General features: G+C 43.5%; 1 protein-coding gene and 1 pseudogene across 1 annotated transcript in view; one reads left to right on the top strand and one right to left on the bottom strand.

Annotated features, from left to right (window-relative positions):
• The first annotated feature begins 345 nt into the window (after positions 1-345).
• The window catches only part of LOC148019504 (uncharacterized), a 38855-nt gene continuing 15134 nt past the window's right edge, over positions 346-24066 (top strand). The window contains exons 1-7 of the mRNA XM_087700993.1: positions 346-463; positions 657-753; positions 837-1007; positions 1199-1356; positions 1580-1648; positions 3020-3254; positions 3328-3499. Of these exons, the coding sequence (XP_087557119.1) occupies positions 658-753; positions 837-1007; positions 1199-1356; positions 1580-1648; positions 3020-3254; positions 3328-3499 (901 nt within the window). The 5' untranslated portion in view covers positions 346-463; position 657. The remainder of the gene's footprint in view (positions 464-656; positions 754-836; positions 1008-1198; positions 1357-1579; positions 1649-3019; positions 3255-3327; positions 3500-24066) is intronic.
• LOC148019505 (uncharacterized) lies at positions 9175-10764 on the bottom strand (annotated as a pseudogene).

Raw genomic sequence — 24066 nt, 5'->3', positions numbered from 1 at the left:
AATGAAGCTAAAAAGGGAGCTTTAACACTTCATTATCCACTCTCTCATGGGCATGGCAACTTTTGGAAGCTGCTTTTTGTCTATGGGCTGGCTGCAATCTTAAGTTGTATTGGCTTTTGGTGCATGGCTTGGTTTCTTAGTATGTGTGAATTTTTCTATCCTTTACATATATCTTTGGTTTCGACTCAGTGTAACATGTCTCCCACATCTTCTCTATTGTTGTGACACTGCCCCAGCATGTTGATTGTGCTCACAGGACTCCCAAACGTCCTAAAGCATGATATGCTAGCCATAATGCCATCCTTGCTACAAGGAGGTCTTCAGAATGCAGCATTGGCCCCTGAAGGCTCCAGAAAGAGACATGCAATTCTGTGCTCCTATTTGCTGTGACAGTTTTTGGCCTGCATCCAGAGGGTCACCCTGCTGTCTGGAGGAAGCTGGCAGCCAAAACGCTATTGCTGTGGTAACAGCATGATTTCCCTGATGTTTTTGCCTGCAGAATCTCGTGATTTAAGTAGTATATTACACTGTCTTAGTATATGATTTGAAAAGGTGCTATCTGTTTGGAATTAAGTTATGATGCTAAGAACGACATTTTTATGATGGTCTTCAATTCTTTCTAGTTCCAGAGTCTAATTTTTGTCTGCTGGTAGAAGCATGGAAGCTATACTCAAAAAGATAGCTGATATTGAAAACCAGCTGTCATCCTTGAAAGAACTTGTCAAGGCTGAAGCGAAGTCAGGAGCAACTAAGGTTGGTCAATCATGATGTGCTGATGAGCAAAATGTGATTGTGCAAAAACTTTTGGTGTGAGGGCTCACAGTGCTGAATAACAGGAAAAGTTTGAGGATCATGCTTGTGGAGATTGGATTGAGATTTTGAAGAAAAGGGTTGGACCTTGGACAAATAAGCCATTGGTTGTCCTTAGTCTCTTTGATGGCATTGGTGGGATTTGGATGGCTTTGTCACTACTTGGTATACCATATGTTGGCTACAGTGCAGAAGTGGTATGTAAACTTTAGGTTCTGTGCTCAATGCTGTCCTTAACACTTATATTTCATATGGAGGATCAATCACCTTAGACAGGAACGATTAATTTTTCTTGTCTTCTCAAGCTTAGTGTAACATGCTACTATGTTGATATGTAGTCAACTACAAGAAGCTGAAAACATCCTCTGTCAAATTTCTCTGGTGTCAGAATCCATATGCTATAGAAGTTTTGAGGACACGTCACCCTACTGTACAACATTTGGGAGATGTTAGAGGATTAAAGAAAGAAGATATCAAAGATAAGGTTGATTTGGTGGTTGGTGGCTTTCCCTGCCAGGATCTTAGCTGGATTGGAAAGAAAACTGGGTAAGCGACTGGTTAAGCGGGAGTTTTCTTGTTCTGTTGATATTGGGTTTCTGCAGCTTTAGGATGATCTAGCTTATGCTTTCTTATAAAAAACCTATTTTGTGCAAACAATCAGATATTGAAGTTCCAAGAAAAGCTTGCAAACTTAGCATGGTCCTGTGCTTAGTTATGTTTGAATAATTGTTAATGTTTTCTGGTGATCAAGTAATCATGTGGATTTCAGGCTACATGGGGAGCGGAGCAAACTTTTCTTTGAGCTTCTTCGAGTCCTAAAGTTATTCCAACCAAAGTGGTATGAAGGAGCCTTCTCTACACACATTCGTTGTGCATGTTCAGCATGTTCAGCTCTCTTTGGTGCAAAATCTAATTTCTTGTTTCAAAAAATGTCTAATATCTATTAAGCCAGGTAGTCCTTATCATAAAGGGCTTCTGTGATAACCCACTATCACGGTAAGGTTTGCAGGTACTGTTAAGATGCTTTCTGCTGTATTCATTTTCATTGGAGTAAAATGCTTTCTGCTGTATTCATTTTCATTGGAGTAAAATATATCTGCAGATGTGTTCATTCCTTCTGACTGCATTATTCTAGCAGCTATGTCATGGCTGAATCCACTACTTTCTTTTTAACTTAGAGCTACATCTTCCTGACCACAAACTCTTATTGTTCCAGAATCCAGATTGTGTGGGCTGATGTTAATGCAGCCGAATCAAATTGGCTCTTAAAGTTCAGTTCTTGATGGAATGATCATGTGTGTTTTTGTTAGTTGCTTTGTCAGGGATGTTGATTGCAGTCTAGTGCCAATTACTCCCCCTTTCTGGTTTGAGTTCCAATGCCTTTCTTTTTTGTGTATATATGTCTCTTGGAGGTGCTTAGCTGATGCATGCTGCATCCAGTACATAATCTCCATGGTGGATAATGCACAATACAGTTGATATTTGAAGTGTATATACATATGCATTTGCATGGAGTTATTAATCGTAGTATTCAATCAGTCTAGACTGTTCCTCATTACGGTGAGGTTGAGTAGCATTCTAAAGGTCAAGTCTACATTTTTCAGCTTAGGCCCTTGAGGGAGTGTTCAAGACATGCCAATTTCTGGGTCTTATTCTGTATCTCAGTTGGCTTGTATGGACAGATTTTGTTCTGTATCTTTCCTACTATTAAGCATGTCTAAGCTCTGCATGATTTTAAGATGATTCTAAATATAGCTCTTGAAGATTTCCTGTTTATTTTTCCCTGCGTCAATATCCTCTCTTTTTTAGAAGGAAAAATGCAGCTTGTAAGTTGCTAAGTTTTCTGGGTGCAAGCCAGACTCTTCACTTGCACATTTTATTATAGATACTTTGTGAATAACATGTTGTATTCATGGGTGATCTTTTGAATGCTTCTTGGTCGGAATTTTGTTTTGAGAGCTTATTAGCCTCTTGTCCTGTTCTCAGAAGACATTCAACTTTGAGATTGAAATGGTTGAGTTTCAACATTATTGAGTTTAGTTCTATCTATTGCAACCTTAGGAGCCTTCCTTAGCAGTCACTATGCACTTATTGGAAGCTCATGCAGTTTATAAGTATTCTCACTTGTGGTCCTGCATATATAGCTTTTATACTGTAGACATTTTATTGTTATATGATGTAATACTCTAACAGTCATTGGTGATGACAGGTTTCTTGCTGAAAATGTTGCTTCCATGCACTGGGTTGATCGGGATGAAATTACCAAACACATTGGGTGTGTTCCAATTGAAGTAGACTCACATGAGCTATCTGCCAGCAAAAGAAAGAGATACTATTGGACAAATATACCTTATCCAAAGAAGATGCCAGATGTCATGACCCATGCATCAACAACATTGCAGCCTGTGTTGGAGAATGCGACTGCTTTGGAAGAAAAACTCGGGGTATGCTCTTTCACAAGTTTCTCATCCTGATTAGCCAACAGGATAAGATGAACTGAGTAAACATCTTCTACAGTGCATATTAGGACAAAATCCATTGGGGAGTCATGCGATGCTTCAGCAAGTTCTCAAACCTGATGGACTTAGTGTTCGCAATGTCACTGTTAATGAAGTGGAGAAAGCTCTTGGATTTCCAGCTGGATATACTGCTGTTCATTTTCATGAGAATCCTGATTCAAATACGTCAGGTACGTCACTTCTTTCCCAACTCTGCAGAGAGTTATGTGCATGGGATTCTGCTGATTTTTCTGTCACTTGCATTTTGTCTGTTGGGCTAGGATGGCATCAGTTCACCTTGAGTGAAATGCTTCCCATTTACATCATTTTAGTTGTCTTATCTGAAAGGACTCTGATTTTGAGGTCTGTGTGAAGAGATTATTCAGGGGCCTTTCATTCTCCTTTGGTCTACCTCATGTGAAATATGGAAATTCTTAAGGCTTCTGTCATTCATTCTGTTTTCACCAAACTTGCACTGAGATTTTTATCTCCTAGTGATCTTTTTGAAGTCTCTGATTCTGCATGGCTCTTGTGAAGAGATGTTCATATGGGACCCATGATGATTGATGTTGAGCCACTACTATAAGGATTTGTAATAATACATAATTATTGTGCATTAATCCCTAATTAGTTCTCCTTAAAACAATCAAAAAGCATTTAATGCTGAATTACCAAAAATCAATGGCTTATTTTTGAAGAATAGTACAAGTGCACCAAAATCCTCTATAAATAGAGTTTGTACTTGTGTAACTCTTTAACCCTCATCATTATCACTCTCAATTTGCTGCCCAGACCCCATTTGGAGGACATCGCCATCAGTGGAATGTTAGAGATTGGCATTCCCTGGACACACAGATTCAGATCTGAGCAGTTTCTCTGCAGTTTCTCCAGGCAGTCCATGTGGCAGTCAGTCCGTACAGCAGGCGGCAGGGAGTGTAGGTGCCATGTGGCACAATCGGCCAGATTTCCTGCAGTCAGCCAGTGCAGGTCGGACAGCTGCTGTCCACTCGGCTGCCAACCTACATTATTTTTGGCATTTTTCTTGGCCTATTTATTGGTCCTGATTTCAGCAGTCTCCAACAGTTGTTTTCACAGATTTCAGGCTGCAGACCGTGGAGACTACCCTCAGGGCTAACGGAGATTGAGATCTTTGAGGTGGAGACATGCATATATTCTCTCTACACCTGTGTATATTTTTGCATCCTTATACACCATTCCACACTGCAGATTTTTTGCATTTCAGTCTCTTTCTCTCTTTGTTCACTCTTTGTCTTGGTCTTTGGCTTTTGCATTGCTTCACTCTGACATGGATTGATCTAGGGTGGATCTACTTGAAGAGGAGATTTCAGCATGACACAAGGTTGCGTTTTCAGTGTTAAAGTGCGAGTAGGAGGGCTGCACATCAAAACAAGGCTGAGGCGAGCGTGGGCGTGCAAGAAAGGAGAAGATTTGCTGAAGCTGCTGTTGTTTTTTTGCTGTTAAAGAAGGAAGAAGGCTGCGTTTTGGTCCTTCCAGTGCAGATTTTACATTTTCATCACCTCCGGCAGGTGAAGGAGGAGTGGGCCAAGCGGACAAGAGCTCTAGCAAGTTGTATTCTCATAGTTAGAGGGGGTTGTTTTTTGTATTTTGTGCAGACATTGTAGGTGACAATGTCTTCTGAGGCCAAGACAGAGTTTTAGGCGATCGTGGACCGGAAGGTGCCTGGTCATGATGCTTGCTATTTTGGAGTCCTATGATTTGGCGGAGCTTGTTACGGAGGCTATTCATTGTCCTTCTTCGCAAGACGAGACCCGACTCTCTTCCAATGATAAGGTGGAGTTGGCAAAGGCTCAGGCACATTGGGATAAACTTAATGCTCACATTCACTCATTTTTATTTCTCTCTTGTACTACAACTATTATCTCTCATATTGAGCATTTGATAGTGGCCCAAGAGATATGGCTAAAGCTTGATGAGATGTATGCAATGAAGGGGAACTGGGAGATGGAGGAAAGCCACGGAAGGCAAGGGAAGATAGAGAAGGAAGGGGAGATAGGAGTAGCGTGAATTGAGAGAGAGCACAGGTGAGGAAGGAAGCCGATTGAGTTGGAGATTAGATGTCAAATCAAATAGGTACCTTACAATCCTTTTGGGGTTGACTTATATAGTCCCCCACATTTCCCACATTTCCCCTACTATTTTCCCATCTATTTTCCACATAAAATCCATGCTTTTCCCACCTTCATTACAGCCATCCCTTCCCAAAGAATTTTGCCCTCAAAATTTCCGTGAGGCTGCCCTGAATGAGAAAAATACAGCAGAAACTGATCAGCTTTGTAGGAGATAGGGGTAGTCCTGCACAATGCTCTCAGGTTGCCAAGAATTCTCATCTTTAGATAAACCTTTCCATTTTGATGAGGTATTCTGTGTAGGCTTTGTTCCTGAGCACGTGATCTCTGAAGCCTTTGACTTGCTCTGGCACATAAATGATGTGGCCCTCTTCATCCATAGGAGGCAACTCAGGAAGAACCTGGACATGCTGTCCGACATGTGGTTTCAGCAATGATACATGGAAAACATTATGGATCTTGGAGGTCCTAGGTAGTTCCAACTGATATGCTACCTCCCCAACTTTGCGGACGATTTTGTAGGGGCCATAATACCTGTGGGCAAGCTTGGTGTTGGTATTACCTTTCAGTGAGGCATATCGATTCTTATGGAGACGTAAATGCACATAATCCCCGTCTTCAAAAGATAAGTACCTCCTTTGTTCATCCGCATACTTCTTCTGCTTGGCTTGGGCATCTTGCATATTCTTCTTAGCCAACTGCAGAAGGGCATCCATACTCTCCAAATCATTTCTTGCTTGCTGATTTTTCACAGCCAAGTTTGCAACCCTGGAAGGCATTCCCACTTTGCATCCATACATAGCCTCGAATGGACTCATGCCAATAGAGAGGTGTTTGGTGCTGTTGTAACAAAATTCAGCCAATGCTAACCATTTGTCCCAAGACTTCTGTGTGTCATGACAGTAATGCCTTAAATACTCCTCCAACCATTTGTTCACCCTCTCTGATTGTCCATCTGTTTGGGGATGATAAGCAGTACTAGGCGCAAGGGAAGTACCAACTGCAGTGAATAATTCCTGCCAAAAGTGGCCCATAAACTTAGCATCCCGGTCACTGACAATCTCTTAGGACAACCATGGTGCTTGAAAACATTTTCAATGAATTTCCAGGCAACCTGTGAAGCTGAGTACCGAGTCCTAGTCGGTATGAAATGGGCGTGCTTGGTCATCCTGTCAACCACCACGAATATGCTATCCCAACCCTTATCTGTAGAAGGCAAGCCTGTAATGAAGTCCATGGCAATGTGAGTCCATTTGCCTTCAGGAATGGGTAGCGGTTGCAGAAGGCCTGTGGGTAACGGGCTGTCCACTTTATTTTGTTGGCAGTGCAAACATTCACTGACAAACTTAACCACATCTTGCCACAAGCCATCCCACATAAAGCTCTCCTTGACCTTTTCATATGTTTTTGTGATACCTGTATGCCCTGACATAGGAGATGAGTGCATTTCATGTAATACTAACAACCTGTACTTGGAGTCTGGCACAAGATAAATTCTGTCCCTGCACCATAACAGTCCGTTGCGGAGCTGAAATCAAACATGTCCTTGGCTGGACGGACTCTGTAACTCCACAAAGATAGGGGCTGCATCAGAATTTTGCATGTATTCCTCCTGAATCCCAAGTATCCACTCTTGATGAAGCGTGGAAATTGCAGACAGTTTGCATGACCACATCCTGGACAAAGCATCAGCAACCACATTCTCTTTCCCTTTTCTATATTCAATGTCAAAGTCATAGGACTGAACTGCAGCCAGCCATCTCTTCTGCTTCATGGATAAATTAGGCTGCGTTAAAAAGTACTTGAGTGTCCTGTGATCCGTTTTGACCTTAATCTTGCTACCGTACAGGTAGTGGTGCCATTTTGCAAAAGCATGCAAGATTGCCAGCATCTCTTGATCATAAACATGATAATTCATTTCCTTGGCATTAAACTTCCTGCTCTCAAAAGCAATCACACCATGCTCTTGTCTTAAGACAGCCCCTAAACCTTTGCCACTGGCATCTGTCTCAATAATGAAAGACCGTGAGAAATCAGGGCACACCAATATAGGTGCATTACTAAGGGCATCCTTGAGGTTATCAAAGCTGAGTTGTGCTACTTCTGACCATTGGAATGCATCCTTTTTCAGCAAATCAGTGAGAGGGGCAGCCCTTTTGGCAAAGTGCCTAATGAATCTCCTGTAAAAAGAAGCAAGACCCAAAAAACCCCTAAGCTGCGTGGTATTATGTGGCTGTGGCCACTCCTTAATGCATTTCACCTTAGCTGGGTCTACCCTGATTCCGTGCCTGCTTACAACATGACCAAGATATTCAACCTCATCTGCCATAAATGTGCACTTGCTGGCCTTGGGATAAAGCTGATGCATCCTCAAGATTTCTAGCACTTGTCGGACATGGTCAATGTGTTCCTGTGCATCCTTACTATGAATGAGAATGTCATCGAAAAATACCAGTACGCATTTGAAAAGAAGGTGGTGCAAGATCTTGTTCATGAGTGCTTGGAAGGTGGCTGGTGCATTAGTCAAACCAAAAGGCATCACCTTGAACTCATATAATCCTCTTTCTGTACGAAAGGCAGTCTTATGCTCATCACCCTCTTTCATCCTGATCTGATGGTAACCTGACCTCAAATCAATCTTCGTGAAATACTGAGCACCCTTGAGTTCATCCAGCAGGTCATCAATCTTGGGAATAGGAAACGTGTTCTTAATGGTGGTCTTATTCAAATCTCTGTAATCAATGCACATACGAAAAGAGCCATCCTTCTTCTTCACCAGGAGTACTGGAGATGCAAAAGGCGAGGTGCTATGATCAATGAAGTTTTTCTCAAGTAAATCTTGCACCTGTGTTGCCACTTCTTCCCGTTCAACGTTAGAAAGTCGATACGGGGCCTTGTTTATTGGTTTACTGCCATGTTCCAGAACTATGGCATGATCAACATCTCTTTTTGGGGGCAACTGAGATGGCATATCAGCAAACACATCCCCAAATTCTAAGAGCAATTTCTGCATTTCACAATTATCCACATGGGGAATACCACCCTCCTGAGGTACAGAGACATTCAATGCATAAATGGCACTTTCTTTCTTGAGCTCCCTAGCTAGCTCCCTTGCTGAAATGACCTGCGATTTCTGATTCACAATGCCCTGCAATGTAACAGTTCTACCCTTGTGGCAAAACTCAAGAGATAAGGCATTCAAATCTATACTGATTTTCCCCAATGATTGCAGCCAATTACAACCCAGAACAGCATCTATTGGCCCCATATCCAATGCCAGAAGATCACCTGCAAACTCATAATCATCAGAGAACTTGATCCTGGCATCCTGGCAACAATGTCTGCTGATCATATGCTGTCCATTCGCGATCTCCACTTTCAGACCATGGTCTATCTCTGTAGCAACCAATCCCACTCCTTGCAATGTTCTGCAATTAATGAAACTGTGAGTGCTACCACTGTCTACCAATACATGAACAGATCTGCCATTAATCATTCCTTTCAACCTGATTGTGTCAGCACTTTTGGCACCCATCAAGGCATGAAGTGAGATGGTATACAGTGTAGACTGGGCATCCGAATAAATCTGCTCATCATCCACAGGGACATTACCATTAGCATCACCTCTGACATGAAAAGGCATTGTAGTTTGATGCTCCAACACAGAGAGTGTTGGCTTACGGCCTTTCCTGCCACATGTAGGCTGAATATCAATCTTATGCATCACACGAGTGGTTTACTCAATAGCCCCACCCGGATCAAAGGGAAATGCAGTCCCCTTTGTGGCTTTTGTGTCAGGAGATTCATCTGCATCATGAGCTCCTGTCAATTCCTCATGAGAGACATCATGGGGGTCTGCTACATCAGCCACTTCATCATCATCTGATCATGCTGAGTTTGGCTGAGCTGACATTCTTCATTTTACACACATCTCGGTGCTCAGGTGTCCATTTCTCTCCACACCTAAAGCATAAATCTGCCTTTTTCCTACTGTCCATTATGGCCCTGGAATGTTGTTTAACTTCTGATTTGTCAAAACCAGCACTGGGTTTGACACCTGACTTTGCATCCATGGGCCTGTATGGCTTTGCATATGGCATTTTACTCCGAGTAACCGTTGGATATCGTGGAAAGGGGGACAGCTGCTGATTTCTTATCGATCCAATCAGCAAACTTTGTCTTCCTGTCAGCCTCATAAACAGTACCATAGGAGCTACCTGACAAATGCTTGTACTTGCCAGCATATTTTGGCTCAAACACCTCAGCAAGCTGGGCTGCTCTCTCAATGGTTTGAGGATTATGAGCTCTCACATCAGCAGCCAGAGAGGGATTTAAGCCTTGTATAAAACACAGCAGCTTCCCCTTCTCGGAAATGTCCTGTACAAATAAGGAAAGCCTCCAAAAAACGCTGCAAGTACTCCTGGACCGTACCTGTCTGAGATAGTGCATAAAAATCAGCCAGGTATTGTTCAAGGATTAGGGCCGAGATGAAAGTCGTGACCATAAGCTCCTTGAACTGTTTCCATGTGGTCGGCTTCTGAGGTGACTCTCGCATGTAACGCTACATGTATGTGCATAATCCTGTAAATGCATGCCAGCAAAAATGATCCTCTCCTCATCATTCTTAGGGTAGAAGCGGAAATAATCTTCCAGCTTCGTGAGCCACTCTTCCAACTCATTGGGAGTGCGAGTGTCACCCTTAAATTTTGCACAAAGATTTTATCTTTCACATCTTTGGCTGCGTTATTCCTAGAGTGACTACCAGCATATCTAGCATCCTCATGCTTGAAGCTCACATACTGTGAAAAGGGCATCTCATCACGAACATCCTTAGGCAAAGCCCTGTATGAACGTAAGGCATCTGAAAGCATATCATTCATGTTTGAATGCTGCCCACTTCCAGCATCATGCTGGTTAGGAGAACCACTCCCCTGATGCATAAAGTGCGTCTGACTGAAAGCATTACCTCCCTGATACGCGGGCTGAGTCTGACTGAATGTATTAACAGGAGATGTCATCGAAGCATGCAATCCCTGCTGAGTCTGCCTGCCAAAAACATCTCGGTGAGTGGGTGGCATAGAAAAAGGCTGAGAAGAGGACTGGCCTCTCTCCCAACTGCCCTAAAACCCAACACCCAATCCAGGCATGCTCGCCGTGGGTGGAAATATGCCAGTAGGCCGGCCCAAAATGGACGGCTCAGCCAATGAAATCTGCGAGCCAAATGGCGGCCTGGAATCAAAAAAAGAAGTGCTCGGCGGCACGGGGAAGGCATCACCTATATCAACATAATCCCCATGCTGGGGTGCATGCATAGAACCAGCATCATAAGTGCGACGGCCATCAGCCATAAATCCCCTGCGTGGGTCAGGAAAATCCCCCTGGCTATCCGATTGATTCCCGTGCTGGGGTGCGGCCTGCTTACCCTTATCATGCGTACTGATGGCAGTAGTGATCTGTTGCCCAATGTTCTGACCCATCTGGGTGATAGCTGTATCGTGCATAGCCATAGCAGTGGTGAGCTGCTGCCCCAACTGCTGACCCATCTGTTGAAAAGCCTCCTGAAGCATCGAGGCCAATGCATCCAAAAACTGTGTGTCATGACAGTAATGCCTTAAATACTCCTCCAACACCCTCTGTAACTGGCATCTGCTCCTGCTGAGACATCATCGCCATGCTGAAACGTCTCATCTGATCGGGGTGCACGCTTGGGGGCCATGAGTGCGCGATGGAGTCGATAAAGAGGCTTGAAGAAAACTCGGTGAAGAGGATGGAGAGAATGCTCGAAATGAGCCACAAAGGTGGCTGAGAAGGGCCCAGAACACGGTTGTAGAAGTGCCCTAAAAGAGGGTTTTTTTTTTTTCTTTGGGAAGTCCTAGGACTATCCTAGCCTAGCTAGGATTGCTAGGACTGTCCTAGCCTATCTAGGACCGTTAGGATTGTCCTAGCCTAACTAGGACTGTTAGGACTAGACTAACTAAACTAACTCACAATTAACGAGTTAATTACCCCTCAGGTTAACTAACCTTACTAACCTTAGGAAATAGATTAGAAAATTAGTCTAAGGTATGGAAACGGTGGCGGAAACGGTGGCTAGTGGAAGGTGCGGGTGGGTGACGGAAACGGTGGCGGAGGAACGACGGAATCGCGGTAGCGTATGATACGAGGGGTGCACCGAACAGGCGCGAAGAGATTGTCAGTTCGGTGGAGATGGAACCCGGTGGAGATGGCGTATTCCAGTGGAGATGGTGCGACGGTGGGGCGGTGGAGGTTGCAGGCCGGTGGAGATGGCGTATTCCGGAGGAGATGGCGTATTACTACCTCGTGGTCGAGCAACACTGGCGAAGATGATGGCAGGCAGTAACGGTGACGTGAACAGAAAAAAAAAGACGGACAGAAATAGCGAATGGACAGAACGGTGAGGGCGACATGAGGCAGAGAAGTGATGGCTGAAGCGAGGCTGCTGGTTTCTCCAAATGAAATGTTGAGTTCGTGATTGGCGGAAGCAAACGGAATGGCTCACTGGTAGAATCGGTGCGTGAGGGAGTTTGGCCGCCCTGAGTACCTTGATTCCAATCGACCTGCACTCTCTTTCACGTGCTGGATTCCGCTTGGTTCACCTAGATAACAATAGTTCTGTCCATCGATGCAAAGTTGCTCTGTAGGTGCCAGAATTTTAGGCTCTGATACCAATGCAATGAAGGGGAACTGGGAGATGGAGGAAAGCCACGGAAGGCAAGGGAAGATAGAGAAGGAAGGGGAGATAGGAGTAGCGTGAATTGAGAGAGAGCACAGGTGAGGAAGGAAGCCGATTGAGTTGGAGATTAGATGTCAAATCAAATAGGTACCTTACAATCCTTTTGGGGTTGACTTATATAGTCCCTCACATTTCCCACATTTCCCCTACTATTTTTCCATCTATTTTCCACATAAAATCCATGCTTTTCCCACCTTCATTACAATGTACAATTAGATGACTGTCATCATGAAGCGAGTTTCTTTGGAAGTGTAGATGCGGACCATGAGTGTCAACAAGTTATCTTCTATGTGGGAGCATATCAAGAAGCTGAGGAAGCTTCAGATGCAAGTTCAAAACACAAGGAAGGTGATCACTTCTGAAGACATGGCAATAACTCTTCTTTCATAGTTATTGCTCCATTTTAGTGGTTTTTACTCCGCCTTGATTGCTTTAGGATGGTCTGAGATTCTTCGGTGGGAAGAGTTGGTTCCTGTGGTCTTGGACCAAGAGGAGCAATTAAAAGGGACCAATGCTTCTAAATTTGAGGCCTTGGTTGGTTAGTCCTCTCAGAAGAAGGGGAAGGACCAAAAGAAGAAGGAGGACAAATTCAAGGACAAAGAAAAGGAGTCTACTTGTCACATTTGTGGCAAAACAGGTCATTGGAAGAAGGATTGCCTCGACAAGGAGAATAAGGAGAAGAAAAAGAAGGAGAAATCTTCAAAGGATTCCAGAGTGGTGGCTACTTCCTCATCAATTGCTTTTCTCCACTTGGAGGTGGTTGAGGATTCAACCTTGACGGCTTCTGATGCTGCGTTGCCGATCCCAAACACTCGGGAGTGGATTGTTAACAGTGGTGCCTCATGGCACATGACTCCTTCTTCAGTAGGTATTACCGATTTGTGGCCTTCGCATAACCAAATTCTCATCGGTGACGGTTTGTCTATTCCAATACAGGGACGAGGTGACATTCATCTTATTCTAGATGAACGAGGTTGTGCCCATACATCCGAGGTGTCTTATGTGCCGGCCCTGGGGTACCATCTACTTTCGGTGCATAAGATTTGTGCCCTTGACCTCTTGGTCGAATTTAATGTGGATTCTTTTTTGATTCTTGATCGTGGATTGAGGTAGATTGTTTCTTTAGGTTATGAAGAGAATGGAGTCTACAAGTTGCGGCCTTCTTCTGCCTTGACTTCTCTTCTTTTTCCCTTACAAACTCAGTCCAAGCTTTGGCATGCTCAGTTTGGCCACCTTAATTATGATTACCTTTGGAAGGCGTCCGAGGGACAACTTGTTTGAGGTTTGCCAGATATTGTGGTGAGCCAGCAACCTTGTGTATCCTGCATTCGTGGGAAGCAGACTCGTGATGCTGTTTCTAGCAAGGCTTTGAGGTGGTCTTCAACACCCTTGAAGCTTGTTTCTACCGATCTTTGTGGACCGATGAGGATGGAGTTCCTTTGAGGGAGCTTGTATTTCATGCTAATTGTGGATGATTATAGCAAGATGACATGGGCTTATTTCTTGAAGTTGAAGTCTGAGGCTTTTTTCAACTTAAAGAATTGGTTGCTTTTTGAGGAGAACCGCATGGGCCGAAAGCTAAAGACCTTACAATCGGATAAGGGCGGAGAAGTTGTTTCTACTGAGCTTGCTTATTTTTGTGTAGATTGTGGTATTTACTAGGAGTTTGCTAATACAAACACCCTTGAGGAGAATGGTATCTTGGAGCGGAAGAATCGCAGTGTGATCGAGATGGCCCGTACCATGATGGAGCACCCTCATACACCTAAGTGTCTATGGGCTGAGGCTGTGGCTACTACAGTTCACATCCTTAATCATTCTCCTACTTCCGTTGCTGTTGGTGTGACTCCATATGAGGCGTACTTTGGGTCTAAGCGAGATGTTTCTTATTTCAGGGTTTTGGGTGTGATATCTATGTTCACATTCTGCAGACACAACGTGACAAATTTGAAGCGGCTTCCAAACGACAGGTGTTTGTGGGCTATAGCTCGTAGTCTCAGGGCTACTGATTGTATGATCTTGTTAAGCAGGATGTCTACATGAGCCGTGATGTTTGGTTTGTGGAAGTTCTAGCCTCATAGGGGTGTGAGGAACACCTTGTTCTTGGAGATTCCGGTGATAATTGGGCACCAACGACTGTTCCTCTGGAGCTTGTGTATCTTGAGGACTCTTCTTTGGATGAGGAGCTTAGTTCTCAGCCATTGGATTTACCGATTGCTCCCCCGCCATCGGTGGATCTTCTTGAAACTTCACCAGATGGAGAGCAACGAGGCGAGATTCGGCTGTTGGGTTTTCTCACTTACTCCTCACTTACGCCTACGCTCACATAGGAGTGTCGGTGATTAGTAGAACACTTGGGCACTTTTTACTCTCTATATGAGAGGTTTTTTTCCCCAGACTTACTGTCTTATTTCGTATGTGCTTATGTCACACACTTACTGGCACTTATCGTGTTCGGGTGTGAATATCCCTTACAACCTTAAGGTCTAAGGGTTGTACTTTGTACATTTAGATTACACTCTTTCAGTCTATTGCATTGGGTGTCGTGCTTCACTCTCACACTGTCTATTGATTTCTGTGCTGAGCTTTGATCCTGATTTCATCTCACATTTGGTATCAGAGCATTGGTTCTGTTCAGCTGAGGTTCCGTTTAGCCTTTGGGAGCTCCTCGCTCAGTCCAGTTTTGCTCCCTACCGCCACAGCCCCAAGACCACCACATTTGCACCCTGTCCTGCAGCAGCTCAACCTGCATCCTATACTGCAGCAACTACTTCGTCGTGCACCACCAGCTCGCCACTCCAGTCTGCTATACGGGTCACTATGGTCATGTCTTGACAACGCCATTCGTCAGACGGAACTCCCGCCAGACTGTTGCACGCCCCTTCAGTCACGCTGCCTCTGGCCAAGCCTGCCCGTCGCCTGAGAATCGCTAGTCTATGTCCCATCGTCAGAGTGCTGCCCGCTATCTAAGCGTTGTCCGCCTGTCTGTCTCCAGCACCACACGACTGCGACTGACGAATCTGCGCCAGCTCGCCACAGTTCTGATGCCCGCAACCAGTCTGATTACGATGCCAGCTCCATGTTTGTTGCCTGTTGTTTGCAACCCTTGCTTTGCGCCTGACCAGAACGCTGCCCCTTGCTCTTGTTTGTGCTGCTTGCCTGTGCAGCCGGTGCTGCCCTAAGTCACCCCCACCTGTTGCCTTCAACTTGACATTCCAGAGGTAAATTTTTAATAATTTTTTCATTTTTTATTCCAGAATTAATTTTTGGAAGAGGGGGTTTCTACCCAAGCAGACACAGAACAGTGGGTACGTACGGTGGATGCAAATTTTTGGCCAAATTTATCAGATATTTTGGCGCTTTTGTGTTTTTTGAGAACATTGGCACATGTATTGCAGTTACAATCATTGATAGACTGTTTTGAACAAATTTGGGGCAAGAAATTTTGGGAATTTTGCTAATATAGTGTTGCTGAACACTGAATGCACCTTGGACTGCGTGCATTAAAGACAGTTTTGATAGAGTGCACCTCAGTTTACTAATTGCAGAAAGTTATTTCTTGCAATTTGTGGAAACTTGCAGATTTCCAGTTTGGTCCCGCTTGGACATTGCTCTTTTGCTTCTTTTGGTAATCGATTATCATGGCAAATCAGGGAGGAGATATCTTCACCTATGTATCCAAGGAGGACAGATTGGATGGAAACAACTATTCACTTTGGTCCTTCATGATGAAGAATGTGCTTGTGGTGAAAAATCTTTGGGATTATGTCAGTGGAGAAGAAGCTAGACTTGGAGTTATGGCTCCAGCTACTCCTCCTCTAGGAGGACGTGCACAACGGGCACCTCAGCCTGCTTCACTTCAGCATTTTCCCAAAGATCAACAACTCAAAAAGCATGGGATACACGGGATGCACAAGCTTTGTTGTTGATTGCATTGGTAGTTCAGTGGTCAATAATCCCCCATATTCGTTCAACAACTTCTTCACGAGAAGCTTGGCTAACTTTGGAGCAGATGTTTGCAGGCAAGAATGAGACTCGTATCTCTTTCTTAAAGAAAGAGCTAGAGACATTGAAAATGGATAAAGGTGATTCCATTCAGGATCACTTGAACAAAATTCAGGACTTGTGTGAGCAACTCATGAATGTTGATGAGTACTATTCGGATGCACAGATGATATTTACCACTTTGAACTCATTACCTCCTTCGTACTTGGCTTTTCATACGGCCTTAAACCTCACCATGAGGATTGCTGCACAGCCAATCACTTTTCTTTAGTTAGCCAGTTTGCTTCTAGAGGAGGAGGAGCAAACAAGAAGAAATAGTGGTGTGGATGCCATAGCCTCTGAGCAGGCTTTTATGGCTAGATAGAAAGGCAAAGGTAGTCAAGTAAAGAATGCTTTGCAGAGTTCTGGGATTTCTAGCACATCACAGACAAGTAAAAAACAAGGGGGCACGCAAGCCAAAAAGGGCAAGTGCCATTATTGCAAGAAGCCAGGCCACTACATTACTGAATGGAGAAAGTGAATCGCCAAGGAGAAGGAGTCATGAATGTTTGTTTCTGGGCTGATCGCGCATTTAGCTCTACTGAGGATGTAGACACTTGGAAATTTGATAGTGTTGCTTCTAGGCATATTACACCTCGCAGAGATTTATTTGCTTCTGTTGGTGCAGCTCTAGTTGGCAAGTCTGTACAGTGTGCCAATAATGCATCATACCCTGCTAGAGGTATTGGGGAGATTGTGCTCACAGCCATTGATGGCTCTATTCTCCGCCTATAGGATGCTTTGTTTGTGCCAAGCATAAAAAAGAATCAGCTCTCTATTTCTTCTTTGGCACATTGTGGATTGCAGGTCACATTTGATGATGACAGATGCGTGGTGAGAGACAAAACACATGACTTTGGTCTTGACGGGTACTTTATGTCATGGGTTATATGAGTTGGATGCTATTTCAGTTGATTAGTCAGTGTACTTGGCATCCACTCTTACTCGTGCCATATTACAGGCAGAGTTACGGCATGCTAGGATGGGGCATGTGAACTTTGGCAGCTTGATGCTCTTACAATGTACACAGATGCTGAATTGATTACCTCTACTGGAGAGACCTCCTGAGCACTTGTGCAAAGGATGTATTTTGGAAAAAATACATCGTTTTTCGTTTCCCTGTGATGTTGCTTTTAGAGCAACAGCCAGGTTGTAGTTAGCGCATTCAGATGTATGTGGGCCTATGCAGACAAAATCATTGGGAGGATGTTACTATTTGTGACTTTTATTGATGACTTTACTCAATTTTGTTGGGTCTACTCTTTGGTCAAAAAGTCAGAAGTGTATGATGCATTCTTGGCTTTTATTGCACTTGTTGAAAACCAGTCTAGTTGTAAAATTAAGACTCTACGTTCGGACCGAAGGGGGGAATACATGCCCTCTATGCTGAATTCTTTTTTGAAGCAGAAGGGCATTGTTCATCAGTACACTACTGCTTATACTCCACAATAGAATGGGGTTGCACAGAGGAAAAATCGGTCACTCATGGAGATGGCCAGATGTATGCTGAAAGCAAAGAGCTTTCCACAGTTTTTGGATGGAAGCCGTCATGTGTGCTTGCCATGTTTTGAACGGATGTCCCACCAAAGCATTGAAGAAAATTACACCTTTTGAGGCTTGGAACAACTGGAAACCTTCTGTTGGACACTTTCGTACCTTTGGGTGCCTCACATATGCACACATTCCACAGGTACTCAGAAAAAAGTTGGATAATAAGATTGTCAAATGCATTTTTGGGGATATAGTAGTGAGAGCAAAGGTTATAGACTCTATGATCCTGTCTCTAAAAATATGTTTGTCAGTAGGGATGTATTATTTAATGAAAAATCAGAATTGTTGAGATGGCAAGCTCAACACGTGCGGACATTGATGATGGACCGTCCAGTTAGATGAGTCCGCATGTCTACACTTAGCACGTTGGTGGTCATTATGATACTCACATGGCCACTGACTTATCACTTATTATATTTAGTTTGTTACACCTACCTACAGTTGGCAAAGATATAACGCCAGTCGATTAGTGTAGTCAGTTATGCACTGTTTGACTTAGAAGGCCACTTTCCTTTATGTTGTATCTTATCTATACTTTGTGTACATTGTATAGTGTGTGGAAGAAGAAGAAGAAACCAATAAGAAAAAGTTATGGCCTCCATCTCTCTTCTTGTGTTCTTGAGTGAGCTTCCTCTTGTGTATACAGTGTGTTTGGCGCAGCACCTCAAGGAAGTTCCCCCACCACGCGATTCTTGACAAGAATTGTCCCTTGCTGATTTAGATACATATCAGGCTGCCCATGATGTATTTGAAGGGCTGTTGCCCATTATTACATTTGGTGATTCAGCTGGAGTTTCAGCAAAGTGAACTCAATGTTCAGCCAGCTGCTCCATTGAAAAGTGCAGAGAATCAGCCATTGGCTGATCTGAATATTGAGCAAAGAGTTGAAACTGAAATTCAGCAAGAGCTTATGCACAGTCAGGAGACAAGACAAATGTCTAGATGGTATTTACAGACTATGAAAGATAGTCATCTGGATGCACCCATGGCTGGTCATACTAGAAGGCAAGCCTGTATGCATGATACTACCATGGAGTTTGTTATGGCAGCAAGCACCTTTGATGATGAGGAGCTTGAATGTTTTGAGGATGCACAACAGAGTGTGCATTGGATGGCAGCAATGCAAGTTGAATTGGATTCTATCACTAAGAATCAAACATGGGATTTAGTGTCTTTGCCCTTTGGGAAGAAAGCCATTGGAACAAAATGGGTCTACAAGCTGAAACGGAATGCAGATGGATCCATTGACAAATACAAGGCAAGGTTTATAGCTAAAGGCTATGCACAGAAGAAAGGCATTGACTATGAGGAGACATTTGCTTCTACTTTTTGTACGATGACCATCAGGTCTATGGTTGCTTTGGCTGCCCATTATGGATGGACTGTGCATCGGTTGGATATTAAAACTGCATTTTTACATGGGGAACTTCATGAGGAAATATATGTACAGCAGCCCGTTGGTTTTGCAGTTGAGGGATCGAAACACTTGGTTTGCAAGCTGAAAAAAGCTATATATGGTTTGAAACAAGCTCCTAGAGTTTGGTATGCAAAGATAGATGCTTTCTTGCTTAGCCAAGGGTTTATAAACAATTCATCTGAGTCTACCCTTTACGTATGTAAAGAGGGGGGATCCATGCTGATCATTTGTCTATATGTTGATGATCTCTTGCTTACAGGGATACATGCTGATCAGATTTCAGCATTTAAACAATATTTGCAGTAAACTTTTAACATGTCAGACTTGGGATCTTTGCATTATTACTTAGGCATTCAGTTTATACATGATGCTAGAGGTAACTGTTTATCATAGTCAAGATACATTGGTAAACTTCTTGAGAAGTTTGGCTTACAGGATTGTAAGCCGGTCTGTACACCAATGGAATCTGGACTAAAGCTGTCATTACATGATGATAGTGATTTGTTTGATATACACACATGTGCTCCAGCAGTTGGATGTCTTATTTACCTATGCAACATTAGACCGGACATACAGTTTGCAGTTTCAGCCCTAAGTAGATATATGCATCAGCCACACATGTCACATTGGCAAGCTGTTAAGCATGTCTTCTGTTACTTGCAGGGTACTAGATCTCTTGGATTGCTTTATGCCAAGGGGGGACCACTACAATTACATGCTTACAGTGATTCTGATTGGGTTGGTGATTATGATTTACGCCACTCCACTAGTGGCAATTGTTTCTTTCTTGGCTCATCTTGCATATCTTGGCTTAGCAAGAAACAGTCCACTGTTGCCATATCGTCATGTGATGCTGAATACAAGGCAGCTTTCACTACCACAGTTGAATGCAAATGGATTAGACGCTTGCTAGCTGATTTGGATGTATCTATTACGGAGCCTACTCCTTTGTTAACTGACAATCAGAGTGCCATTGCAGTGGCATGGAACCCAGTGTTTCATGCACGCACAAAACATAGTGAGATACATAATCACTTTGTCAGAGAGAGGCTACATGTAGGTGATATCAGCCTTGTCTATTGCCCTACCACGAGTAATGTGGCAGACATCTTCACCAAAGCTCTTCCTAGTGACAAATTTGAAGCATTTTGCAATGCTTTAAATTTGATCTCCTTTGGTGGCGGATGATTCTTGTACTCTTGATTACTCTTCACTCCAGGGGGATTTGTTGGGTTTTCTCACTTACGCCTCACTTACGCTTACGCTCACATAGGACCAAGAGGGTGGATTCTTGATGGAGCCATCCTACTTAAGGCTGGGTAGTCTCAATAAGCCAAGAGGATTTCTTCAGAAAACCACTAGAATTAGGCATTAGTTGATCGATGAATTTCCTAGGGTCTAGTATTAAAATCTAATCATGCACCATTTAGATGAACAAAGATGAGATTATGCCTTGTAGGCAATGGGGTTGAGCTCCCCCTTGTCTCTCACTCACTATGAATCAGGTACATCAACTTTTTTGCTCTGGATCTTAATTGATTACAAAGCGATTGTCCTAATTGAGTGCTCGAATATTCTTAAAGACTATTAGATCTTTAGGAACTTTCAGGTCGATCCTCATGGATTGAGGCTAAGTGTTTTATTGCAAGGTAGACTAAGGACTACCCAAACACGTGATTATTATTGTGGAGTGTGGATTGCAGTAGTTGGGATAGACCTTCGATTACTACCAAGTGTTACCTTCTGCCATTTATAAGCGATGGGTATATCACACATTATCGGTGATTAGTAGGACAGTGGGGCACTTTTTACTCTCGATATGAGAGGTTTTTTCCCCCAGACTTATTGTCTATGGTATGTGCTTATGTCACACACTTATGGGCTATCGTGTCCGGGTGTGAACACCCCTTACAACCCTAAGGTTTAAGGCTTGTACTTTGTACTTTCAAATTATACTCTTTCAGTCTATTGCATTGGGTGTCGTGCTTCACTCTCACATTGTCTACTGATCTTTGTGCTGAGCTTCGATTCTGTCTTCATCTCACACCAGCCTCTTCCTCGTTGGGCTCGTGACACTCTTCGTGATGCAGGGATTGAGGTGGTCCTTGAGGAGTGGCAGGCGCAAGATGGCCCGCGGCGTTCTCGCGAGGAACCAAGCATACTGCATCGAGCTTGTTTACACTAATTAGTGTTCGATGACTCGTGTCATGCAAGATCACGAGAGCCCACTTTTGTGAAGGAGGCTTTACGACATGATCATTGGCAGAAAGCAATGGAGTAGCAGCTTGAGTCGATTGAGAGGAATGACACTTGGTGTCTCGTGCCGAAGCCTCCTCATAAGAAGATCATTGGAGTTAAATGGGTCTTCAAGACCAAGTACTGCAGTGATGGCACATTGAACAAACAAAGTACAAAGCCCCCCTTGTTGCTAAAGGTTTTGTATAGTGTCTAGGCATTGATTTCCATGATACTTTTGCCCCTATAACTCAGATGGCCACTATTCGCATAGTTCTTGCCTTGGCTAGCCATAGGAGATGGCCGGTCTATTCGCTGGATGTGAAGTCTGCCTTCTTGAATGGAAAGTTGAAGGAGGAGATCTATGTTGAGCAGCCTCTAGGCTTTGATTCTTTTGATGGTAAGGTGTACAGATTGCAGAAGGTTCTCTATGCCTTAGATATCCCTATGCTAGGAATGAGAAGATTGACTCGTTCTTGCGGGAGAAATTAGGGCATCGGTTTTCCAAAGCCGATCCCCTGTTATATGTACACACCTTAGGTGGAGGTTGTGTGTTGTTTGTCCTTTATGTGGATTTGATTGTGATAGGTGACCATACTTAAATGGTCGAGCATGTTGTGAGGGTGTGTCGCAACTGAAGGAGTGAGTAGGTGAGTGGGAGTGATTGAGAGAGAGAGAGTATGATTCGATTTTGGGTGTACCAACAATGTGTTGGTACACAAAGAATAAAATGTATTTATATTTAGGGTACGTAAGGGTGCATTTACATGTACAACTAAATAATACATGTGTACTATACACGAAGGTGAATAAAGGGCCTTTATCCCAACAACCTCCCACGTAAAGGTCCGAAGTGAACCTCTAACCAACTCCCACTACTCGTATGCAATGCTCATACTGAGCCTTGCTTAGACTTTTAGTGAGAATATCTGTAAGGTTGTCTTGTGTTTTGATCTTGGTCAATGTGATTAGACCATCTTCTAGAATCTGTCTGATAAAGTGATATCGCACATCTATATGCTTTGTGCGTGAATGATTCATGGCATTCTTAGCCAGATACATAGCACTCTGGCTATCACATCCAACACTGGAGTACTCGTAGACATGCCGAGATCCTCTGCAAGTCTGCTCAACCATATAGCTTCCTTAGAAGCTTCAATAGCTAATATGTATTCAACTTCAGAAGTACTCAGTGCTACTATGTTCTGCAACCTGGAGCACTAAGAAACGGCCCCACCAGCAACTGTAAAGACATACCCGCTAGTAAACCTGTGAGTGTCCAAGTCACTTGCCATATCTGCATCACAATAACCCGGCAAACTAAGTGTATCCTACCCATAGCAAATACACTTTCTTTGTGTACCCTTTAGGTATCGAAGAATACACTTGATAGCTTCCCAATGTGGTTTGCCAAGATTTGACGTAAACCTGCTGACAACTCCTAGTGCATGAGCAATGTCTGGACGAGTAGCAACCATTGCATACATAAGAGAGCCGCAAGCTGATGCATAAGGAACTCCCTTCATAGCATTGGCTTCCACGTCATCTTTTGGGCTGTTGGCTTTACTAAGCTTAAGGTATGGAGGTAAGGGCACCCCAAAAGGCTTAGCTTCAGTCATGTTAAATCTGTCCAGTACCTTTTCAATGTACTTTTCTTGAGATAAAAACAACAATTTCTGCGTTCTATCCTTGCGAATCCTCATGCCCAATATATGCTTTGCATTCCCCAAATCTTTCATGGAGAAAGCCGATTTCAGTTGATCTTTGAGAGCATCCAAGCTAGTCTTTCTTTTCCGAGCTAGCAACATATCATCCATATACAAAACAAGTATGATGGGGCTGCCGTCTATATCCTTTTTCATGTACAAACAATGATCTGCATGGTTGCGTGTAAACCCATGAGAGAGCATAAAAGTGTCAAACTTTTTGTACCACTGTTGTGGTGCTTGCTTTGAGCTGCGTTTTAGTTTACATACCAATTGCTCTTTTCCAGGAACCAGAAAGCCCTCAAGTTGTTTCATGTAGATTCCCTCATCAATGTCACCATGCAGAAAAGCTATTTTTACATCCATTCGGTACAGCTCTAAGTCCAATACAACAGTGAGAGCAAAAAGCACACGTAGAGTGGTCATATTCACAACATGTGAGAAGATCTCTTGGAAGTCAATCCCTTCCTTCTGTGCATATCCTTTGGCAACCAGTCTTGCCTTGTACTTGGGTTTCCCATCACCTGTCTTTACTTTGTAAACCCATTTGTTTGGAAGAGGCTTCCTTCCTTTGGGCAATGACACAAGATCCCAAGTATCATTAGCATACAAAGATTTAATCTCTTCCTGCATAGCTAGCTTTCACTTATTGCTGAATTTGAATGACTTGGTCTCTTTATATGTAAGAGGCTCACCCTCATCTATAAGCATCATATAATGCAAGGAGAGGTCACACCTATGTGGCTGCCTTCTTAAGCGTGTAGACCTGTATACCCAATGATCTACATTTTTAGGAATTGGATCTACTTCTGAGGGTATGTTATTTTTGTTGAGAAACCCTTCACCCTTCACTCGCAGTTTGCGTTTTTGCGCGTTTCTGCGTTTTGCGTTTAGGGTTTGCAACCCCAAAAAGGGGCGCCATCCTAGATTAACTGTGCCTATT

Source organism: Lygodium microphyllum, chromosome 19 (assembly GCF_053477565.2).
Source record: "Lygodium microphyllum isolate KBCC chromosome 19, Lygodium_microphyllum_v1.1.10, whole genome shotgun sequence".
NCBI classification, from domain to species: domain Eukaryota; kingdom Viridiplantae; phylum Streptophyta; class Polypodiopsida; order Schizaeales; family Lygodiaceae; genus Lygodium; species Lygodium microphyllum.
Note: the sequence above shows the minus strand (reverse complement) of the source record. Positions and strands in the feature narration are given on the sequence as shown.